The sequence below is a fragment of the Accipiter gentilis genome, chromosome 2 (assembly GCF_929443795.1).
Source record: "Accipiter gentilis chromosome 2, bAccGen1.1, whole genome shotgun sequence".
NCBI classification, from domain to species: Eukaryota; Metazoa; Chordata; class Aves; order Accipitriformes; family Accipitridae; genus Astur; species Astur gentilis.
Genome location: NC_064881.1, coordinates 25,262,667 through 25,284,991, shown reverse-complemented (window position 1 = coordinate 25,284,991; position 22,325 = coordinate 25,262,667). Strand labels below are relative to the sequence as shown.

Here is a 22,325-nt window from a genome sequence, read left to right as displayed (position 1 = left end):
ACTCCACTTAAGAGTCTCTTGATTACACAGAGTTACAATAAATAAACACTTAGGTGACTTAACCTGGATTTTTCAGTAGTGGGGAAGACAAATTACACTTATGAGTCATCTACAAAGACCTTCTCCTTATGCAACAAAATCCCTAATAGGTGAAATCATTAATATGCAGACTAAGATGTCAAAAATAAAAAAAACAGGCAGAGAATCAAAACTAAAAATCCATTATCCTGGGAGGTAACAGAGCAAGAGAAGAAGACACTTCCCCCTCAGCAATACTAAAGCTGCTATACTAAATACAAGACAACATGACACCAACAGCACTCTACAGCTGGATGGGTGAAGTAACAGCAGCAGTTAAAGAAGAAAAGATCGATAGGCAGCAGCAGGATATGGCAAAGACAGCAAATGCTGAAATGACAGCAAGGTATCTTTTCTTCTTCACACACAGAAGCTGAGTATGCCTGAGTGTATCCCTAGAATACTAATATAATCTTGGATAACAAACTATGAACAAGATAGGGAAGGACAAATCTGGTATGTTAAAGACAAACTTATTCTTTGGATGTTGCAGTGGAGGTGGGATATCTGAGGAAGATGACTACTAGGGATGCTGTAGGAGCAGCCATTTTACATCCTGTTCATGTACTATTGAGCCACTGTTATTTCTGCTTTCCTGAACTACTGGTTCATTTTTCTGCCTTTACTAGATTGCCTTTGAAGTTCGTTTTAAATATTGAAACTGAGCCCATTTTTCTTCCAAGACCACATGGCAGGGGAGTGACTGTATCACAAATGCTGAGGCATTTGTGGTCAAGAATCATGTATATCTCACATTTCCTTATTAAGGTTAGTATTTGCATACAGTATTTTTTCTGCTTTCAAAATCAGATTCAGTTTTATCACTCAGAATTTCAAGCTGAGAAACACAGATCTGGATCCAGAGGAAAAGCAGTAGACAGCAAAAGCTAGCTACACTTTGGGATGCAGGGATTTTCTCACTCAGGTTCAGCAGAGTGAGACTTGAGACTTCATTTGAACGAGGCTCTCACTATCCTGCCCTTCAGAGGCTGAAGTGGGCGCCAGTTATCAACCAGTGGCTTCACAGGTTCATTCTCACCACTCTTGGAAAGGGTACGGAGCTTCGCCATCTGCAATAAAAAAAAATTAAAGTGTCCCTGTGAATTCACCTGGTAGCAGTGTGGACCTTGATGCCTAGAACAAACTCTTGAAGCAGAAAAGGAATTTTCTTATGTAATGACAAGCATACTGGTAAGAGATTATTGGTAGAGATCACTGCAGCCCAACAGCTAGCGCTGTTTCTGTGGATCTTTACACTCTTCATCCACAGAACAATGCATCATCTGACCCTTGCCTGGAATTCTTTTAGGATTTTCTCTGACCCACACTCAGAATGTGGAAAAAGAGTAGGGGCCTCCTCTGACCCTGCTGGAGCCAGACTGCAGTCAAATCACTTGTGAAAATATGGCTATCCATGAAGGAGGATGCACATCTAAGCCTATGCAAGGTAGTCTCATAGAAAAAGCTGGTCTGCAGAAGTTCGTATTTTGTTCTGTAAGGCAGAGAAATGTATGCCAACTGGATTATTAAGTTCAATCATTAATTCAGCACTTAGCCGTTGTTCTCCAAATTAATTTAAATTCAGTATTGCTTTGTTAATTGTTACCTTTTCATCAGAATGCAAAATAAATCTGTTCTGAAAACTGCCAAATCAGTAAAAAGGCTATACCCCGACTTGTACTGCTGAAGCAGAAAATAGTATAAACAACCAAAAGTTTTAACACAAGAACTAAAAAGAAGGTAACCCTACCCAGACTGGATCTCTGTTCTTTTTCCTGTGTAAATGCACACTTGAGCTATATGAATACAATTAGTACATTAATTTGTATTAACATTCAGGTTTGCAGGTTCTACCTAGTTTGATCCTTCCTACTGACAAATTTTAGGAAGTCAAGGTCTCAAGTAATTTCTTAAACTGGGAAACCAGCCAAATGTTAGTCTCACTTGCCACTTAATGCTGAAGCACAGAGAATGAACTGAGGCTGCTGTGGTGGCTGAATGTTGTGGCTTAGGGGCACTTCTGCCTATGCAGGTTTTCAGGATCCCAAGAACACTCCTGCTGAAGCTATTCCAGGAGGTCTCTAGAAAGACAGCCTGATTCTCAAGGCCAGTTTTACAGTCCATTTCAACAGTCCCTTTCAACAGTCCATTCTCCAAGCAATTTCTCACAGTCCTCAGCTAAAGCTTTCCTTATCAAAAAAACACAAGGTAACATAGAGTTTGCAAATCATCACACTGACATACTGTGACACTGTTGCGAACTGGTAAAGGAGCAGCAGAACTAGCTGGAGTTTACCTGGTCTGAGCTGACTTCAATCGGCTCCCTCAAGAGAATCCAAGTGATACACTCCTCACATGGGGGTGTAGTGAACGAACCATGGTAGGTCCAGTAGTCCCGAGATTTGGGGAAAAGAATTGAAGGATCAAAGTGCTGAAAAGGAGCCTCTTTCCCCTTAGAGAAACAAAAAATAATTCTCTGCAGTAACTCTAGGGATATGCATCTTAAAAGACATCAGTATCTATGTTATTACAAAGGAAGTAATTAAATATCAAGATTCATGCAAAAGATCAATCTCCTTTTCTTTCTGTCAAGCATTTGCCCCAAAATTAATAATAACTGACATTTTGATTCCATTAATAAATGAAAAGAAATTACAAACTGAACTGTGTGGAACCAAAGCAAATTCATTGTTACATTTTTCTATTCTGAGATTATCAAAATTTTGTTTTATTGTGGGTTACTTGGAATAAAAATTAAAGACTGTGGCACTGGACGTACTGGTACCCTTTTTATCCAATAGAACACTGGCCAGGCATTTATCCCAGATTTGTTACAGTCTTCTCCTCTATCTGAAGGCATTTAAATCTGCATCTCTCTCCTCCCAAAACTATGCTCTAACTACATTATCATGGTGACACTCTCAATCTTTTTTTTGGCACTATTACACTTAATGTAAAAAATCAAAATATTTCCTGGAAGAGTACTGGATCCTGAATGTCTTACAACTAAAGGTGATTATGACCAGACAAGGGAGAACAGAAGACACCAGGCAACATTTCCTGAGATGTTTTTCTTTTCCACTGACTAGGACACTCAAGAGAGTATCTCCACAGGACTGTGATGTCCCCTCAGGGCAACAAGAACTAAACAAGAAATTTCAGTTCTCTACTGGTATTTAGGATGCGGTTCTGGAAAGAAAAATCTATTATTCCTAATTCCTTCTCCTATCACGTAGAATCTTCCTTAGATTGGAACACAGTATTACTCTACAAAGTGCAATGGGAGGAGCTGAAATCTTTGCCACACATCTTGCACAAAATATGGGTAGAAGGAATAACATCAAGACTCCAAATATATCTTCCTGACAAAATTACTCTGTAAGTTCAATATGAGTTTGCAAATGACTTCACAAACAAAATTGTGCCTTTTCAGTAAATACAGTACAGTGCCCAAGAAACTCCTCTGCCTGTAACACATCACGGCAATTGAAACTGCATGTGCTATAAATACACTGGTGATACCATCCATTATTCTTTCCTGAAAATTAAGTAATCTTGGTAAAATGTGTGTGATGACAAAAAAGAAAGTAAGTGTAAGAGATAAAATGCAAGATGTGGTTGTTTGCATAGGCACCTATCTTTCCCTGCTTTTCTTCAACTGTTGCTTTTTCCAGAACCATTACAGAGAATATCTCTATGTAGGAAATCAGACTTCTACTTTTTTGTTGTTAGAAGTCTTAAAATCTCCAGTTAGGCAGTCTCAGATAGAATGTAATGGAGTGGATATCACTGCCATCTTGTCAACATTGTATGACACAGTGTTTCACAGGGTGATTGGTCAACTTTTTATTAAGTATGGCAAAGTTCTTCTGCATGTAAATGTCAAAAAAAATGATATAGGGATTATGAGAGAAAGCTGAATCTGTATGAAGACAGATATTATTGACAGGGGGAGCATAGCAGGGGGAGCAACGGGCAGGGTGAAAAAAATGATCTTCAGTTCCCTCAGCAGAAAGAAGTGAATTGTATCTGAAGACTAAGAAAAGGTTAAAAAAATAAAACTAATATGACTCTGAGTGAGGGGAGAACATACTTCAGGCTCAGACCCATACATCAATGGCAGTACATACATACATAACTTAAATGCAAGAAATTCTGCTGAATTTGGAAGAAAATGGTTACAAAGTTTGTAAAATTCAGTCCTGGTGATCTGGTGGTACGTTCAAAGTCAAACAAAACAGGGACTTTTCTTTTAGCATCATTAGAATCATAAAGCTTATAATGAAGTAGAATTGCTGAGGTATACCTAGAGATTAGCTCTATGTTAAATAATAATGTTAAATAACAATAGATGCAGTATCACAGTTCTCTGCAAAGAACTCCCTTCTGCAGTTCTATCTATGCAATAGGTATGGACTTTGGTCCTTAGATCATTAATTAAACTGGAATACAGTTTAGAATAGGTTTGCAATGCTATTTGTGCTGGTATCATACGAAGACAGAACCTAGGACTGGTGCAGAAACTGTACCATGTAATTCCTTTTATAAATGAATTCAGTTCCATCTTAAAACTAATAAAGTTTTTTAATCTTCCTTACACCAACTGGGAGCTTGCTCCATCATTCCTACTAGTTTCTTCTCATTTCAGGCTAAATCTCTGACTCAATTTTATGCATTTGTTTTGGCCACTGCTGTGCTCAAATTCAAAAAGCTTTTCATTTCTTCTTGATATTTGCACACTAGCATATTTTTACAGAGTGGTATCAATAAGACTATCAATTGTGCACACAAGCATTGATACAAAATCCTCTACAACAAGAATACTTACAGAAGTCGGGAGTTATATGTTTACTTAAGTAAAAGAAAATGTCCTGCTCCACAGTCCAATGTATCACCTCTGGTGCTACTGTTAGATATCAGAATGATGCCAAAAAGTGAATCTGAACTTCTGATTTCTGCTGCTGCTGCTTTTCAACTACATTATATCACAAAAAATGTTTTGATACCTTGGTCTTTATGTTATCAATTTCTGCAAGAATTCTCTTCATCTCTGGTTTGGGATTTTTTCCAACCTGTAATGCAAAGCACAAGTACTGTATTTTTTCATAACGTTCCACAGTATTTTAAAGAAGTTCAGTACATCCCATCTGTCAAGTTAGGCAGCAATACTCTCAGAGCATCCATTACAGAATGGCACAAAATTATGTGTGTTAAAAGAACATCCGGAATAGCAGACTCAAGTAACTGGCTTTGCAATTCAAAAATGCACTGCAGGACTCTACAAGGCATCTCCCACTGTATGAGGAACAAGCTGCGTGCTCAGACAGTATCATCTACACCCTCCAGGGCCTAGCCCTTGGCTCCTGGTTTGAAAGCAACCCACAACCGCTGTGAGACATATGAGCACTTGGCGAAGTGTTGATAGTCTGAAGAGCTGGAGTTCCTGCAGACACTTCAAACATTCTGCAGCACATGTGCAGTCAGATCAGACTTGATGTAAGACACATGAGGAGATTCATGTTATGACCTCCTCAAGCTGTGGGGTCACTTTATTGCTTATGTTCATGACGTTCAGCACCTCCAAAAGCTTTGACACGGCTCTGCATCCCAGAAGAGTAAAGATAGTATGCATAAGACATGCTGTTACTGCCATGTCTTGTTCCAAAATAGCTTGAATTAAATTCTTCAGAAGATAATTCCATCTCTCTTTCAGCAATATCCAAAACCATGATAAACCCAGAGGAAAACAATGGCTCCTATGCCGAAGAGCAAGAAGGAAACAGCAAAAGAAGGCCAGAGAAGATATACTGATACTACTTACTTTTCTAGACCCTTTGGCTGACCTTAGCATGGTTAATAGGAACATAAAGTTGTGTTTTACAAGATAAAGCTTTAGCCTACAACAGACCAAAAGAAATGACAAAGGAAGAATAATTGAAGGACATAGTTATAGGGGAGAATCTGGACAGGTGCTGATCTTCAGTTTAAACTAACCACAAGAAAAAAGGTCAGGCTGGCTCACAGCATAACAGAATTAAAATGACATTGGATATAGCCTGTCCAGCGACATTGTGGCAAAATTAATTACATCCACTTACTACTGCTTGTACAAATGCAGCTTACTAAGTGATAAAACAGCAAAAGGAGAGCTATTCTCTGATGCTCTGTTCAAGCTGAAATGCCCACCTGCAGGTAAAATGACAGCCACATAGCTGAAGTGTGCATAATTTATCACTATTAGATGTCTGCCTGTTAGTGTTTCTCAGTGTCCTAGACCACATGCAGATTTGATGCTAGGATTGCTTTCTTTCTGTTTTTAAAAAAATCAATTGGAAAATATTGGTACAGTATTATTTTTTTATAAAGCTGCTGTATTTCAAGGTTAAAATGTTCAGTGAACTTCTTTTACCATCAATTCTTTCTCCTTGGAGCAGGTTCATTGAACTCCTTTTGATTCCCAGCTTATGTGGGGATCAGCAAGAGACCAAGGGAATCAGTCAACATAACCTTGCTGACAGGCAGATACAATACCTGCTAGCAGACAAAGGGCAGGAGGAAACACTCTTCCTATGCAGACTGTCCTCACTCAGTACACACCACAGTAAAGAGCTGGTCAGCTACCAGGGACAAAATTAGCAAGTGTCCCAGGCTTGAAGCTGTGTGTCTCTTTTTCAATACCACCCATGATATGTGCCACTGGTGTCACGAATGGTGTCAGAAGTCGGCTCTGAAGGGGTTAGTGCATGGAATCTGGAGGGCCCAAGGACATATGTGACTTCAGTCTGTGCATCGCTTTGAATGTTTTCCTGTAAAATGATACAGTGCAGGGAAAAACGATGGGAACTTTTTTCCCTGGCACTAGAGAAAGATGAAAAATACAGAAAATTATAAAGACTGAATATTTGCCACTTACTTTCAGAAAAATGCCCACAACAGCCACACCATCAGGTTGTTTCAAAGCTCCAGCAAAATTACCATGTTTTGGATTCCAGTGCACCATATGTAACTAAAAAAATCAATGAAACCTCAATTATAAATGCAATAAATTGCCAACAGCACAATCTTACAAGCTTTTACATTAAGTTAAGAAAAGTTTCCAGTACACAGGTAAGTAAAGGAATGGACTATAGAAAACTATACATAAGTATTTCCTATTCCTGCTCCCATGCTTCCATACGCTCACACTTTCTATAAAGCATCACTTTCCATTTAATTGAAGCATAGAAGAAAATGGAGTTTACCACACAATACATTTAAAAATTAATAAGACAATTCAACTATAAACAGTTTAACTCAAGCACATGACATGGACACATGCAGCGCATAAACCACCTACTGACATGCACTTCATCTCAAATAGATTTCTAGATCTTCATGTTATGTAGGTAACAGCTCAAGGATTTACACTGTGTTGTATGTAGCACCTATGGTACTGTTTTGTACCTCATGCCACTCTCAGCACATTGTACTGAAAGGAGTGGAGACAATAACCTGACATTTCTTTCTCATTTCTACTTTCAACAATGATGTATTTTTCAGGATATATTTCAAGATTTTTACATCTCCTTCCAGAAAATCTCTGGTTCCTGTATGTACCTCCAAATGCTGCAACCAGCAGTGTGGAATCTCAAAATAAGTAGCGTCTGGAACATAGCACCATACAAAAAAAAAAAAAAAAAAAAAAAAAAAAAAAAAGGAGTCTGGTGCATATTTTGAATGGAGATTTTTTTTTTTTTTTAAGCACAGTAACAGTTATTTAAAATAACACCAAAATAATTAACACTGAATATGAATTAATGTATTGCTCTCTGTTTCTTTACTCTTGAGGATAAAGACATCATTGCTAAGGATAAAGGTGAAGCAGCAATATACTTTTGGTTGCATTCTAGCAAAATTTCATACATTTCAGGCTTTCTTCTCCTGTCAATATCTGAGCACTGCAAACAAAAGCAAAGTAAAAAGTCTGTGCTTGAACTAACCAAGAAATACCTTGAGGAAGCAGAATTTTTCTGTTTAGCTGGCCACAGAAAGTAGAACACTAACATAGTTCGGCTGTGGCTAAGGAATGTGAAAAAAACCCCAAACTATCACCCACAGTCATATCTGCAATGTTTGTGCCCACTGACCCTGCAAAATATCTGCCCAGATTTTCTCCTATGATAGGTGGGCAGAACCCCTGTAAGCTCTGCACCTTGACGGTATACGTGGAAGGCAGGAAAACACTACTGCTGACTTTTTGTGGGCATAAGCATGTATTTTGAGCCTGTTCTCAAATAGATGGAGGAAGGAGATAACTTTTGCTAGTAATTCACTAGCATCAATGGCAAATTCACTTACATTTATTACCTGAAGATATCATCAGGGCCTAGAGCAGCCATTAGTTTTAGCAAATTTGGAAAATAGTGCAGTAGTTTACATTAAAAAAACCCTCCCAACATCTCTTTATCACAGTTCCCAAAAATAAACAAAGATTTTAAAGCACAGATGTTCAGAAACTAGAAGATACTCTAGCACTCTGAATCAGTTTTAAGGTGGATCTGATTTTGAATATCAGTTTATCAAATGTGCTTTTAGCGAGTTCTTCTATTTATTAGTAATGCTGTCTGAAACTAAGTTAGTAATTCAAGCTATACCAGAAATGGCTAAAAGTCAAAAAACATCAGCAGAAAATAGATCCTCCTATTTGGAAATAACAGATCGCTTTGTCTCAAATATTTTTAAAACATTCTAAAATACCAGCAAAAACTCCTGCTTGAAGAAGTGAATTCCATGTTAGTATATACTTGCAAAGATACATTTGTTGGCAGATGCAACTTAGCCTACTGCAGGCTGATGAATATTCACAAGTTTCACAGATTTTAGAGAAAAAAACATTGATAAATACTTGCAAAAGGGAGAATGGTTAATCTGTTCAGATGCACAATCAGTCAAATCCCAGTGAGTACTGAATACTACTATTAAAAATAGGTCCTACCTCTGCTGCATATTTCACTCCATCTATAACATGCTCAGAGCCGTGGTCATCAGAGGAACCCCAATGCAAGTGAAGCTGACGCAGCCTGTAGGCTCCCGTGAGTGGCCCACCTCTCAGCACTGCAATTGATAATCTACATCAACACTAGCCTAAAAAATGCTGACATACAAATTTACTGAACAGGGACCTGTACTTTATCAGTGTGGACTACCTCTTGTAAATCCAGCTGACTGAAGTGGGGGTTACAACACTCACCAGTTTACAAGATTGGGGCTGAATTCTGTTATAACTCAGGAATAGTCCTGTTTGACATGAAAACTGTGGAAGCTGCTGTGAGCCAAGCACAGAATCAAACCCCAAAAGCCTAACAAGCCACTTTTCTCTTGGCAAGTGGACACACTATAGTTCCTGATATGGAGACAGAAGGAAGGTATACACAGCTGATTCTTGTCAAGAAAATGGTCTGTTGTGAAATGGTTGGGGATAGGACTCTGAAATTAACCCAAAGGTGCTTTGAAGTGTACCTCTAGCCCATGACTGGCATACCTTTTACAGTTCAGACAACTAAACAGTGGTTACAGCATAGTTTGCTGCTTCTAAAAAAAAGAATCTATCTCTTCAAAGTGCAGGAAGAGAAAAGAGTTTAGGTCAAATGAGTTAGAAAAGTGTTCTTGAGCAAGCAAAAGCTATAGTCCACATTTAACATTGCCACTGATGAAACAATTTAAGAAGCTATTATTTCTTATGTTAGCCAAATAATGCTAACCATGCATCAGTCTGACAGTTTACATCAGTTCTGACTTTCAAAACATCACACCTGCTTTTCAGTTTGGGGGTTCTTTTGAACAGGGACTCCTCAGAGGATAAACTCTAAAATAAATTTTTCATTCATTACATAAGGCAGGAATGAGACGTGTTTCCTTACACAGAAAGGTGATAATGCAGGTCACAACTGCAGTGCCAGAAGACCTCGTTTAAATAGCATTCAAGTTTGAACTTCTACCAATAGCTTTGAAGTTCAAAGTTAACATTGAAATAATATTTAAATCCTCTTGTGCCCAATGGTCTCAAATTAATTCTTGATATCATATGTGTTGGAATACCTACACAGAGCAAGAGGTTTAAATTTGCAGTTTCTCTTTTTAGTTGGCAGGTGTCACAGCCATTGGGGTGGAGGGGGGGGGCAGAAACAAAGCACTGTGTTGAGTTTTAGGCATGCAGTTCCCCTTATTTTTTGAGTTTGTTCACACATAAATAAATTTTCATAACTAAATCAATACAGTATTGAGTAAGCATTCTGTAGAAGCCTTTAATGGAAAATAAGTCACATGATAAAAATAGTTGTTGTTGTTATCATTATTATTATTATTCTTTCACTTTTCAATGTAGGATAAATACAGCATAGACTCTAAGGCCCAAATCCTCACAAGTATTTGCCTGCCATGTCACGCTGGAATTAATGGGAGGCAGGATCTTTCAGGAGCTTAATTTATGTGATCTACCTACACTAACAAGCTAAATCGGTATCAGAGTTGGAAACTCATTTAGCAGTTGTTTCTTACAAGTGGTCCTTTCCAGAGCTCAGATACTGTGAAGCACTTGGAAACAGCACTTCATAATGGTATGCAGATCTCTCTAGCATAAAAATAAATCTTTTTAACATTCAAAATTTTCCATGTGATTAGATCAAAAAAAGGCTATCTTCAAGCTAGATTTCTTTTTCCAGTTAAAATTGGATCTGTGACTACTACTTATCCTCAGCTGCTGCCACCACAGAAGCCAACAAATGAAGGTAAAGTTCATGAAATGCTGTCTTACGTGTTTTTTCAGAGCTGTCAAACATTGCATTTGATTCCAGTCAGACACATCCCTATGAAAAGCTTGAGCTCTACTGTCCAGCAGCCTGAAGAAAGTTAGTAATAGCAACAGGGAGTGAATGTACACCCTGGGTGTCCAGAGGGACAACAGAGATGATGGGGAGGGGAGAGGCAGGGAGAAAACGGAGGGAAGGTGATTCAGAGGAAGGTCTGCACCAAGGGCTGCACTCCGCTTGGCCAAATCAAGGTCTTTATCAATACAGTTCCCTGGGCAGACACGTTCTTGAGCAGCCTCTGTCTAAAAATTTCAGCCTTTAGGAAGCTGCAAAGACAGAGCAGAACCACCACATGAAAACATTCATAATCAATTTACTTCCCATGCTTTGAGTCATGGCATTGATTTTATGCAGTGCTTGCGGAAGAGCATTCCATGCTATAACAGAAGTGCAATTTATGGTTTGTCTGAGGCCACTGTGTAGAAACTGCGGTAATAAATACTAAAGCACCATACAAATACATAACAAAGAGATTGTCCCTATCCTATATAGCTTAGATACTATCTGCGAGATGTGGAACAGTAACAGGTAGCTGTAATGGTAAACAAAGCAGTCCAAGAAAACAATGAGCTCATCAAGATAAACGATATAGTGATCTTTCAATGTACTGCAGATATATTTCATTAATTATATAGCTTATGAAGAAGAACAAAATCCCAATACAAATGCCATCAAAGCAGATGCAGAAAAATACAATGGAAAGTAACTGTTTTCCATTAATTAGATTGCTTTCCTTCTTGATAAAGGACCGATCAATATTGCATGCTCTTGAGATGTCTTCACATTATATGGCATTGTGAATTTATTATTCATGTTGACTGTTGTTGCCCATCTGCATTCAGAGCTACGCACTCATACAGCTCTGGAATCAAGTTTTGAACCATTTAACTTAGAGATTAAAGACTGCTCTCTCTCAATTAATTAAGAAAGCCATTTCATAGATTTCCAGAAGCTATGAAATGTTATTTTCATAAATACTATTTTCATAGCTTTTTCAGGCTGTGGAGGCTCTTAAGACTTCCCACACAAACAGAAGAAATCAAGATCACAGTCAGTAGAAACACAATGGGTTCTGTGTTTACAAAGTGCCTCAGAGCACGCACTAAAACCCCCTGGATGACACTCCCTCCCCTTGCACAAAAACTGAGGATGTGGTTTCCATGTTGAAGGAGGTGACTTGGGAAGGAGAAGTCCACCTTCCAGCTGAGTCTGTATTTCAGGGGTGCCCCTGCAGCTACAGCCTCCCTGTCCCACCTATAGTGGACCTAAACATGGCCGGATCCACCAGAACCACCACTGGGAGCACGTTTTTTATGTACCCAAATAACTTTTCTCTGCCAGCCTCCATAGGCTGGGTACCACAGGATGCATTTGATTCCCAGCGCTTTGCAAACCTTGATACCTAACAACCCCCGAAAGCCGAACCAAAACCCGACCTGATCGATCGAACATGTCGTCGAAGACGACTCGGCAGGTGCGCCCGTTGTTCAGGATGGTTTTCGCTGCCCCGGGATCGTAACTGGCGTGCCAAGGGCCGAGAGAATTGTCGTGCTGCACGTCTTTGGTGTTGATCTCAATGGGCGACTGCTTGTCTCCCTTGGCCATGGGGTAGTTTTCATGCCAGTGCTCGGGTCCTGGGGGGGGGGGAAGGCAAGGAAATGTCACCCCGGCTCAGACCCGGCCCGCCCGGCGGCCCCGCATCCCCACTCACCGTTGTCGCTGTCGTAGCCCCACACGGACTGGGCCATGGTGCCGCTGCCCGCGCCCCGTCCCTCGCCCTCCCCTGCGGCTCCGCCGGCGCGGTAGCCCCTCTCTCTCTCTCGATCCCTCCCTCCGTCCCTTCCCTCCTTCCCTCCCGCCCCGGGGGGACTTTTTATAGACCGCCGCGGCTTCGCGCCGTCCCCTGAGGGGTGGGCAGGGGGAGGGCGGCGGCGGGAGGCTGCGAGGCGGGCAGGGGTGAGGGGCGGCGGGCAGCGGCGGGGCGGGCAGCGCCATTTTCTCCACCCCTGCAGGAGGCAGAGGGATGCCGGCGGGAGCCGGCGGCTCCCTTCATCCCCCTCCCGCGGGGCACGCCTCAGCCCGCCCAGTCCCGGGAGCGGGAAAGAGGGGGCTGCGCCGCCCCGAGGGCCCGAGGAGAGCGGGCGGGCAGGTACTGGTGCTGAGCCTGCGGCAGAAATGGCGGGAGCGCCCCGCAGCCCCCACGGAGGGTCGTGGGGCCGGGCGCGGGTGGAGGAGCGGCTGCGTGGAGAGCGAAGCTGCTGCGCAAACTCGGGGAGCCAGCCAGAAGGCAGGGCAGAACCCCAGCCCGGCCCAGCCTGCGTGGTTCCCCCCCGTCTGCAGGCAGCGTAGTGGGCGTGAGGTCCGCCCGGATGATTTCGGGCGAGCTCCCGGGGCGGGCAGGGTTGGGAGCTCTGGCTTCGCTGTTCTCACAAATGCTCCCGCTTAACAGCTCCGAAAGACACCGTGTCTGCCTGAAAGAGGACCTCGTGGCCTGCAAAACCACACCCTTACGCCAAGCTAGCCTCTGCCAGCCCCAAGGGAGGCCGTTCCTGGCTATTTGGTCAAATTCGGGTTTGACGTCCGGCTGGTTCTCCTTCGCACAGGGAGCTTTACACCAAATGTGTTTTCTCGTGTTGGGCAACTGTGCAGTTAATATTTCGGCCAGGAAAACAGCTGTTTTTCAGGTGATGGAGAGTTAGTGAGAGGTATGGTTGTGTTTGTTGGCTTTGTCTCTGCATCTGCGTTGAATACTCAAAGCTTTTCTTTCAAATGCCAGCTTCGCTGCAGTCTCCCCGGCTTTGTCAGTCCATGTTATCACTGCTGCAACTGTATCTACCTCCAGCTAAATAATACCTCAAACTACATACCTCAAGCTAAATAATATCCCAAGCTAAATATTTGGGAGCCAGCCAAGAAGCATTGTGAACCATGGAGATTTCCATCATAGTTGCAGCAAACTTGCTAAAATGCTCCTTGTACCCGTCAGCACTGGAAAGTAGCATGGAAATAAATCTGCGGCTTTGAGAGGTTGCAAACCTCTTGTATTGGTGAGGTACAGGGAAAAGGTTGAGAAGCTGCAATATACAGAACCTAAGATTAATTTGGTATATTTCATGTCCCAAAACAAGCTGGAGGATAAAGGTTTCCCTTCTGGCTTACCAATATAGCTAGGCTAATAAATAACTAAATACGGACTTTGTTTAGGGTAACTACAATGGTTTCTTTAAACATGTTTAGTAAATTCTTCTAGCTCTGAGGTTAATCATAAATAGACAGCCCTCCTTTGAGAGAAAGGTAGGACAAGATCTCTCACTTAGGAATCTGCATCTGAGAAGATTTATATAGAGATGTATATAGTATCTTTACGTAGAGAAGAAATGTCAGATCGAAACTCACTGAATCTTAGCAACTTATACGATATCATAAGAGGCCTCTTACTATCTTTAAAGGTACAGAGATGTCTTCATTATCAAACTGTCCTTCAAAAAATGTAGTTTCTTATGTCTTCCTTAGGCAGAATTAAATTAAGAAAACACTAGGAGGTGATTTAGGTACAATGGTATGGAAAATGACATCTTTTCACTTTCAAAAGAGAACTCTGAAATAAAAGAAAATACAATCTTTTACTCTGTCATCAATCAAATGGATAATGCTACATTTGTTGCAAGGACAGGCATGTAAAATTGACACCTGTTGCAATTTTAATTTGGAAAGCTTAGACATTAATCCTTTTGAAATGGTTTCTACCTCATCTTCATAGAGAGAAACATTTGTGAGCTCGTGAAATTCTAATTGGAGCAGCTCATTTTCTGTCTGTATAAACAGACAGCTTTAGTGGGCTTGTTTATTGAAGGCTCACAGAGACTTTTAATCAACTTCATCTATACAAGGAATGCTTATTGGAGCCATTTATGGAGGTAAGGGACATGATTTGTATTGCACAGAAAAAGGTGCAAGTCAGTTCTTACCCTACTATTTCAATTCATTGCTCTATGTGAGAACTTACACAATCTTTTCTGTAAAGGAGCCCCATGCCTACAGCAAAAGTCTTCATATTTTAGCTTTCCAGTGAGCTGGTCCTCTTGCACCCAGAGGTGCAGATCTCTCAGCTTCTGCACATTGCGGCTTCTAGACACTGTCTCACCCGTAAGTGACAAATGCTAGGATCAACAGTGTAGGTACTTGGAGTCAGCCCCAGGCACTGAGTCATATCAGAGTGTCTCACTGACTTCGTGGTGATGGTATTCTTTTCCTGTTGCTTTCTTCATCAATGGTAGAGCAAAAAGAAAACATAGTAGATTTATCTGCATTAAGACATAATCACAAGAAAATTATTTTTGCACCCCTTAGGACCTACCTTCACATTTATCCTTTTCTTCTGATACTGGCTCAGAAATTCATTATCATCTAACTTGCATAACATCGCTTTCTCTAGGAAGTAAATACTTCTGTCATGGAAAAGCCATTATGAATAAGAAAAGGCCACGGTTTTAAACATTTAAGAAGAGTGGTGTTACCTAGTGCATTCGCAGCTGCATTGCAGTGATTTGTTTCTATTTTCTAAACCTCTGACATGTTTAGAAAGCCAGCAGCCATATGAAATAGCAAAGGCGAGAGCATAACAAGATCAATCTATACCATTCATGAAAAACTTCATGATTTCTGCAAGCCCAGCTGCAGTACCTTCACCCACAGTACCGTAGTATGCCACTAATAAAAGCATCTTCGCAATATCTTCTGAAAAGAAATATTATACCCATTGTTCAGGTGGAGAATTGAGGTACAACATTTTTAAGGAGAGCTTTCATAAAAGTTATCCTACATTTCTTACACACTTTAAAAAATCCTGGCTGAAACTGCTTACCTGTGAGTAGGCAAGAAGACTGTAAAACAGCAGGGAGTCCAGTACAGCCCTCCTTACCCTATGCTTTAATCAGATCACACTTGCTCAGGAACATAACTGCATGCAATAATAATCGGTAGCACTGGAAGACATAGCAAGTTGACATCTGTTTCATCAGAAAGATAACGTTTGAGAAATCAGGGAAGCAAACGTAAGAGGAAAACTGGGAAATTGAAACAAACTGACCAAAGCAAATGGCAAATTTTAGCAGCATCATTAATGGCTGGGGCTAAAAAGTATTAGCAAAGTCATTATCTGTGATTTTAGTTGCAGAAGGAAAGCTGTGTATCTGTTCATAGTGTTCAGATTTTGTCCTTAAAGACAGAAGTGATCTGAGCGTCAACTGCTAGGTGAAGTGCAGGCTGAAAAAATAGAAAATCTGGCTTCTCTCAGACTGTCCTTTTAGAATGATCCAACAATACAACACATAGAATGTATGGACTTAAGTAAAAAGCAAGCAACGTCGCATGGAAAGTGATGTCACTAAAGGACGCAGCTGATGTTTCAGCTTTGAAAGATGCCTGCCAGACAGCTTCCTATCAGTGTTCTATCTGTAAAAATGTAATATCAAATAGTAGTATAATCCAATTCCAGTAGATATAAACCAGCAATCTTCAAACTAAACTGCTGCTCTGTTACAATAATAAAACCACCCATGTAAAGTAGACAAGTGCATGCATCATACATCCTGTAACTGAAGAGAAATGCAGTGGGATGAAATGAGACCAAAAGTGAGAGGTTTTAGCCTACAGAGTAATTGCAGCCATGCTTTTGTCTGAAACTTGTACCCAAATCACAGGATCACACCTGGGCACTTGGTGACAACAGTTTACTTCAAAAGCTTACGAGAATAAATAAAACATAGTGGTCCTGTTGGATACCTAACCAATACGGTACTCTTCATCCAAAAGAGGGTTTTGTACATTTGTCACCTAAATGAAAGACCAAAACAGGGACCAGTGCTAATTAACATGCTATAGCTATGGGACACTGTCTGTTGGACATGCAGTTCAGTTGCAGTGTTTGCTTCTAAACAAACAAAAGGCACAATCATACTCATCTCACTTATGAAAATACCTTACCTGAAATCATAAGACACTTTCTTTGAGAATGGAAAGCAGGAATAAGTGGAGTCTGGAAAATGGCTCAGAGCCATGGCTTTACCCAGAGCACACAAAACATGTATAGAAGAATGATGCATGGAAAAGTGACTTACAGCAGCTTTGGGCTCTGCCAGCCATGACTGGCTTGGCCAATACCTTGACGTAACTAGAACAACCAAAGTGCTGCTCTCCTCAGCATGCCAATTTCCAGCAGTCTCCAGGGGGACAGCGTGACAGCTAGGAAAGGCTGACTGTAAGGGGACACATAGAAGTAAATATGCCAGCAGGGTGTAATTCAAGAATTCCCCTGCTCAAAGCTAAGTTTTCCAGGTCCCACCATGCTCAGGGCTATTTCCCATGGGTGATTTCATGCAAAGGGCTTTACTGGAGCACAGAACGTGCCCACAATGAGCACAATGTTAAATAAGCAAAAGCATTTACTCAATGCCTGTGGCCAATCTAAATATAAAATATCTTCCACTATATTTAATAGCTTGTGGAAGAAAACAATACAACAGAAAGGAATCTGATAATACACAATATGGAAGGGGCAGCAATGTTTTTTGACATATTGCACATTGCATGCCAGGCAGTGCAAGAAAGGCATGTCACTCAGTGCTTTTGATTGAGGGATGCCATGGTGGCATGCCATAGCCAAAAAGCCAAATTGTCATATGCCTTCTACTTCACTGAGATGCCATTCTATGGAAAACATTGTAGGCATGAATGGAAACCCCCATTGACGGCCAGATCTATGCTGGAAGATCTGCCAAAGGAAAATGAGAAGCATATTGGGTCAATTTTGTTGTTTTTATACACGGTGAGTTCTTTAGCTACATTAACTTTATTTAATGAAAAGCAGAATGTAGCACATTTAGAAAAACATTAGTCAGACTTTTAATGCACCTTTCCATTTCAAAAGACATATAACTCAGCAGTCTGATGTTCAGATTCTAGGACCTTGCTTGCAAAATCCCATCATTCTCCTGTTGTGGCTCAGAACCTACATTACCATTTGCAGAACTTAATATTTAGTCCATGAGATATAATAAACATGGAAACAATAAGCCAGACTTCAGATTTAGCAAAAGGAACTAAACAGTGAACAAGTTTTCCTTGTGGCAATCTATTAAAATGAGCATAGACTTAAAAGACTATCAGTAGCAAAAAAAAAAAAGAAAAGAAAAAAAAAGGTAAATTTACTAAATAGCACATACAGATCTGATACATCAGTATACTGCCTGTTTAAGACATGTCTTCCAGATCTGAAAAACTAAACTGATAAACTGCAGGAAGATGACTCCTCTCTTTTTCCCATAGGGATTTGCTTGTGTGGCACTCACACTGAAATCCAAATCTGAGCTGGGCTGTCTACTTATATACACACTGGCACAGTCTGACTTGAAATAATCCAAGTATGAGAATCTGACCTATACTGTTTGCTTTTATGAGATCTGGACGTGTCTGTTTGGAAATTCCAGCAGATTGGCAACTCTTCTATATCAAGGTAGAGTTTTATGTATGACCTTCATCTTGCGTGATACTCTGGCAGTAACATCTACCTGGGAACAGTTCTAACCAGACCACAGAAATGCTAAGATGAGGCTGAAGGAGTTCATAAGAGTTTTAAAAAAGACACATCAATGATATATGTCACATAGTTAATGATGCCACAAATCAGAAAGACTTCATACATATTTTCCATTGAGACACATACTCCTAAAAGAGAATTTTATAAGAAAATCATTGGATGTTTCCAGCCCTTGCAATATGCCCTCTGCAGGCAGCAGAGTTTTCAGTTCTTAATCATCTTCCAGAAATCCCTTGAGATGCCTGCCTCCCAAGGCCCTGAGAAAGTCACTCCTTATGAATCCATACCATTTGTGCACTTCAAAAGGTCAGAGCATAGCATCCCATTTTTATCAACACCTGTGCTTCTCTTCACTTTAATTTCACTCCAAGACCACAAAACAACTTTGAAAGCATTATCTGTAGGTCATAAAGAGATAACTTGATGTGTGGAAGTATAAACATTTATATGTGTACAGCAAGTGTAAGGACTATGTAATTAAAAAAGAGTCAGTGTAAGGAACCCTATGCTTGTCAAATACACATGTATCAGCAACACATATTGAAGAGCAGGTATCAGAACAGAGGGAAAAATACATAATAAGCCTTCAGTAACTGAGAAACAATATTTGCTGGAAATGTTAATGTTCTTCGCAGAAGAACAGTTTAAGAAATTAACAATATATCTAAATGTATTGGGTTTGTGTGGCAAGGTTTTGGTAGAGCGGGGTTACACGGGTGGCTTCTGTGAGAAGCTGCTAGAAGCTTCCCCTAAATCTGACAGAGCCAATGCCAGCCAGCTCCAAGACAGACCCACCGCCGGCCAAGACTGAGCTGACCAGCAACAGTGGTAGTGCCTCTGGGAGAACAGATTTAAGAAGGGGGGAAAAGATGTGTGCAACAGCAGCCAGGAGAGAGGAGTGAGAACATGTAAGTGAAACAACCCTTGGTGCAGACCCCCAGGTCATTGAAGAAGGAGCGGGGAGGAGATGCTCCAGGCGCCGGAGCAGAGATTCCCCTGCAGCCTGTGGGGAAGACCACGGTGAGGCAGGCTGTCCCCCTGCAGCCCATGGAGGTCCACGGTGGAGCAGATATCCACCTGCAGCCCGGGGAGGACCCCACGCTGGAGCGGGTGGATGCCTGAAGGAGGCTGTGACCCCGTGGGAAGCCTGTGCTGGAGCAGGCTCCTGGCAGGACCTGTGGACCCATGGAGAGAGGAGCTTATGCTGGAGCAGGTTTTCTGGAAGGACTTGTGACTCCACGGGGGACCCGTGCTGGAGCAGTCTGTGCCTGAAGGACTGTAGCCCATGGAAGGGACCTATGCTGGAGCAGTTCATCAAGGACTGACTGCAGCCTGTGGGAGGGACTCACATGGGAGAAGTTCGTGGAGGACTGTCTCCCATGGGAGGGACCCCACGCTGGAGCAGGGTAAGAGTGTGAGGAGTCCTGCACCTGAAGAGGATGAAGTGACAGGGACAACGTGTGATGAACTGACCCCAACCCCCATTCCTCATTCCCCTGCACCGCTGGGGGGTAGGTAGAGAATCTGGGAGTGAAGCTGAGCCCGGGAAGAAGGGAGGGGTGCAGGGAAGGTGTTTTAAGATTTGGTTTTATTTCTCATTACTCTACTCTGGTTGACTGGCAATAAATTAAGTTAATTTTCCCTAAGTCGAGCCTGTTTTGACCATGACAATAATTGGTTGAGTGATCTCTCCCTGTCCTTATCTCAACCCACAAGCCCTTTGTTATATCTTCCCTCCCCTGTCCAGCTGAGGGGGGGAGAGTGATAGACCAGCTTTGGTGGGCACCTGGCATCCAGCCAGGGTCAACCCACTACACAAAAGCATTTTTTTTTAAACAAATCCCACAGAAGCAGAATAAAAGAATGATATGCAGTGATCCTAAGATGAAATCTTTAAAAAGCTGTCTGAGGATACAGTAATAGAGCAGTACCTAATTTTACAGTTCGTAGTACATTAAAGTCTTATGGACAAAATCCTCAGATGCCATCCTCTGCATTCTAAGTCTCATTTCTAAGAACTTATGCTGATGCATCCCCATGGGCTCCAATTTTCAGCTTTGTCTGACATGATCACAAGCTTGGGCTATGCGTTCTAAAACATGACTGCTTTTTAAAGTTGCCAGTACAACAAACTGAAATGCTGTTGGTCTGACGGTTCAGGATGACTCAGTACAGTGGCCTGTGCAGCACAAAAGACTTTGCTAGTTTCTCTCCCTTGATTCCTACCTTTCTGTGTCTTTCTGTTCCTCAGCTTCTTTCTTCAAATTTCTTTAACTTTCTCTGTGGTTTTACTCTCCAATCTCTACAAATGTGTTGGTTGCCCAATGCATCTTTACATTATGTATTTTGAAAAAAACCCTCTACTCTTTTTTCTCCTGAATGGATGCCAAGACTTCATGGTTGTTTTTGAGATTGATGCTAGACATATTTTATGTGATCCAGTCAAACTCTGCCATTCAAATCTTGTAGTCATTTCAGCAACCTTACTCACATCCCCACAGTAGTGCTGAGGTACAGAAATTTGAAGTATGGAGCCAAAGTACTCAGACCCTTTCAGAACTAAGCTCTTCACTCTTGACCTTAAGGGTGCTTCTGTGCTACCTCAAATGCAGTAAAAAGTATAAATGTAATACTTACCTTTTGGATATTTTAACTGAGGTTTTTTTATTAGTAAACTTTTATGTCATTGTGGAACTGTTCTTCCTAGACAAGCCCAGAATATTTTCTGGCACAAACACTCCACATCTTCCTAACTGTATGCAAAGAAGACTAGTAAGGGCCTTGATGTGATAAGCTAGAGGTAAATAAGGAAACTGTGCTTCATACTTGCAGTGAAGACAGTGTCTACTGTTATATTGTGCTGCACTTCAGGCTTTTTTGGAAGCAGTAATAGCATCACACCAAGAAGCAACAGTGGGGGGTACCCTCTGGTATTTGCTGCTTCTGCCACTACAACAATGGTCACGCCTTATAATCAACACATAAAGAGCTCGGTAATAGTGAACACTGAAACACTTTTTGTTATCCTAGAGCATGCAAGCACTGGCTGCTGGTAGCCACATGTGTGATCTGGAACTACAGACTTTGGTCTTCCCAACAGCAGTGATTGTATATCCTCCCTAGATTGTCACAGGCACAGATCCTCATCACTGTCATTGGAGGAGAACACAATTTTGGCTGCGGAAAGCGGTTGACAACACAAATAATCCTCTTTGATTCTTCACATTTGCTTGGTGCTAGGTTGCCGTCTTTCCCTCAATTCTAGTGATTTCAAGAAACTCCTTTCTATGTAGCCACGCAGTCATTGTAGACTTTAGAAATGCTTTTCTTTTGCTCAGAGTTAAGAACAATGAAACCTTTGTGTTCAGGATGCACACTGAGGTGCATTCTCTGAGGACTTGAATGATGCACCAGTTCACTACTGCACAGCCCGGATACAAAATGTAATTGACTTCATTCCTTAGTAGATGTTATTGGTTAGTTTTAAGAAATATGCTTGGCTGAAATGGAGAAGTAAGAATTAAATAAATGATAATGAAGAATCACAGTTCAGGAAATACCTGTAAGAAGTCTCAAGCCAGTCAATATTAGTGGTTTATATAACCAAGCAGTATCTGCCAATTTCTCAAACATCCCACAAGGACACAGCAAAGATTTCCCAGCTATTCAGAAAGCAAATTCCTCCAGGACAGCACAACTGTAGTGAAAGGGATATGACAAGAAATGACAAGCCATTAAATCTAGTCCTGTCTCTAACGCTGATGTCCTCTGCGGACCTGTGGGTGTCACTCCCTGGCCAGCAT

At 41.2% G+C, this 22,325-nt stretch overlaps 1 protein-coding gene across 1 annotated transcript; it reads right to left on the bottom strand.

The window, feature by feature from the left end:
• Positions 1-1,028: 1,028 nt before the first annotated feature.
• On the bottom strand, positions 1,029-12,673 carry LOC126048451 (carbonic anhydrase 3-like). The gene is made up of 7 exons (XM_049823503.1): positions 12,637-12,673; positions 12,362-12,559; positions 9,053-9,171; positions 6,992-7,084; positions 5,085-5,150; positions 2,375-2,530; positions 1,029-1,148 (listed from the first exon to the last, which is right to left on the bottom strand). Exons 1-7 carry the CDS (start codon positions 12,671-12,673, stop codon positions 1,029-1,031), a joined length of 789 nt encoding a protein of 262 aa, XP_049679460.1.
• Positions 12,674-22,325: the final 9,652 nt, after the last annotated feature.

Excerpts from the sequence above, each read along its gene's own strand:
- LOC126048451 (XM_049823503.1), bottom strand. The coding sequence starts at position 12,673 with ATGGCCCAGTCCGTGTGGGGCTACGACAGCGACAACG. Across the intron at positions 9,172-12,361 it reads CGACATGTTCGATCGATCAG|TGCTGAGAGGTGGGCCACTC; the intron begins GTCGGGTTTTGG and ends TATCAATTGCAG. Across the intron at positions 2,531-5,084 it reads TTGATAACATAAAGACCAAG|GGGAAAGAGGCTCCTTTTCA; the intron begins GTATCAAAACAT and ends TGTTTCTCTAAG.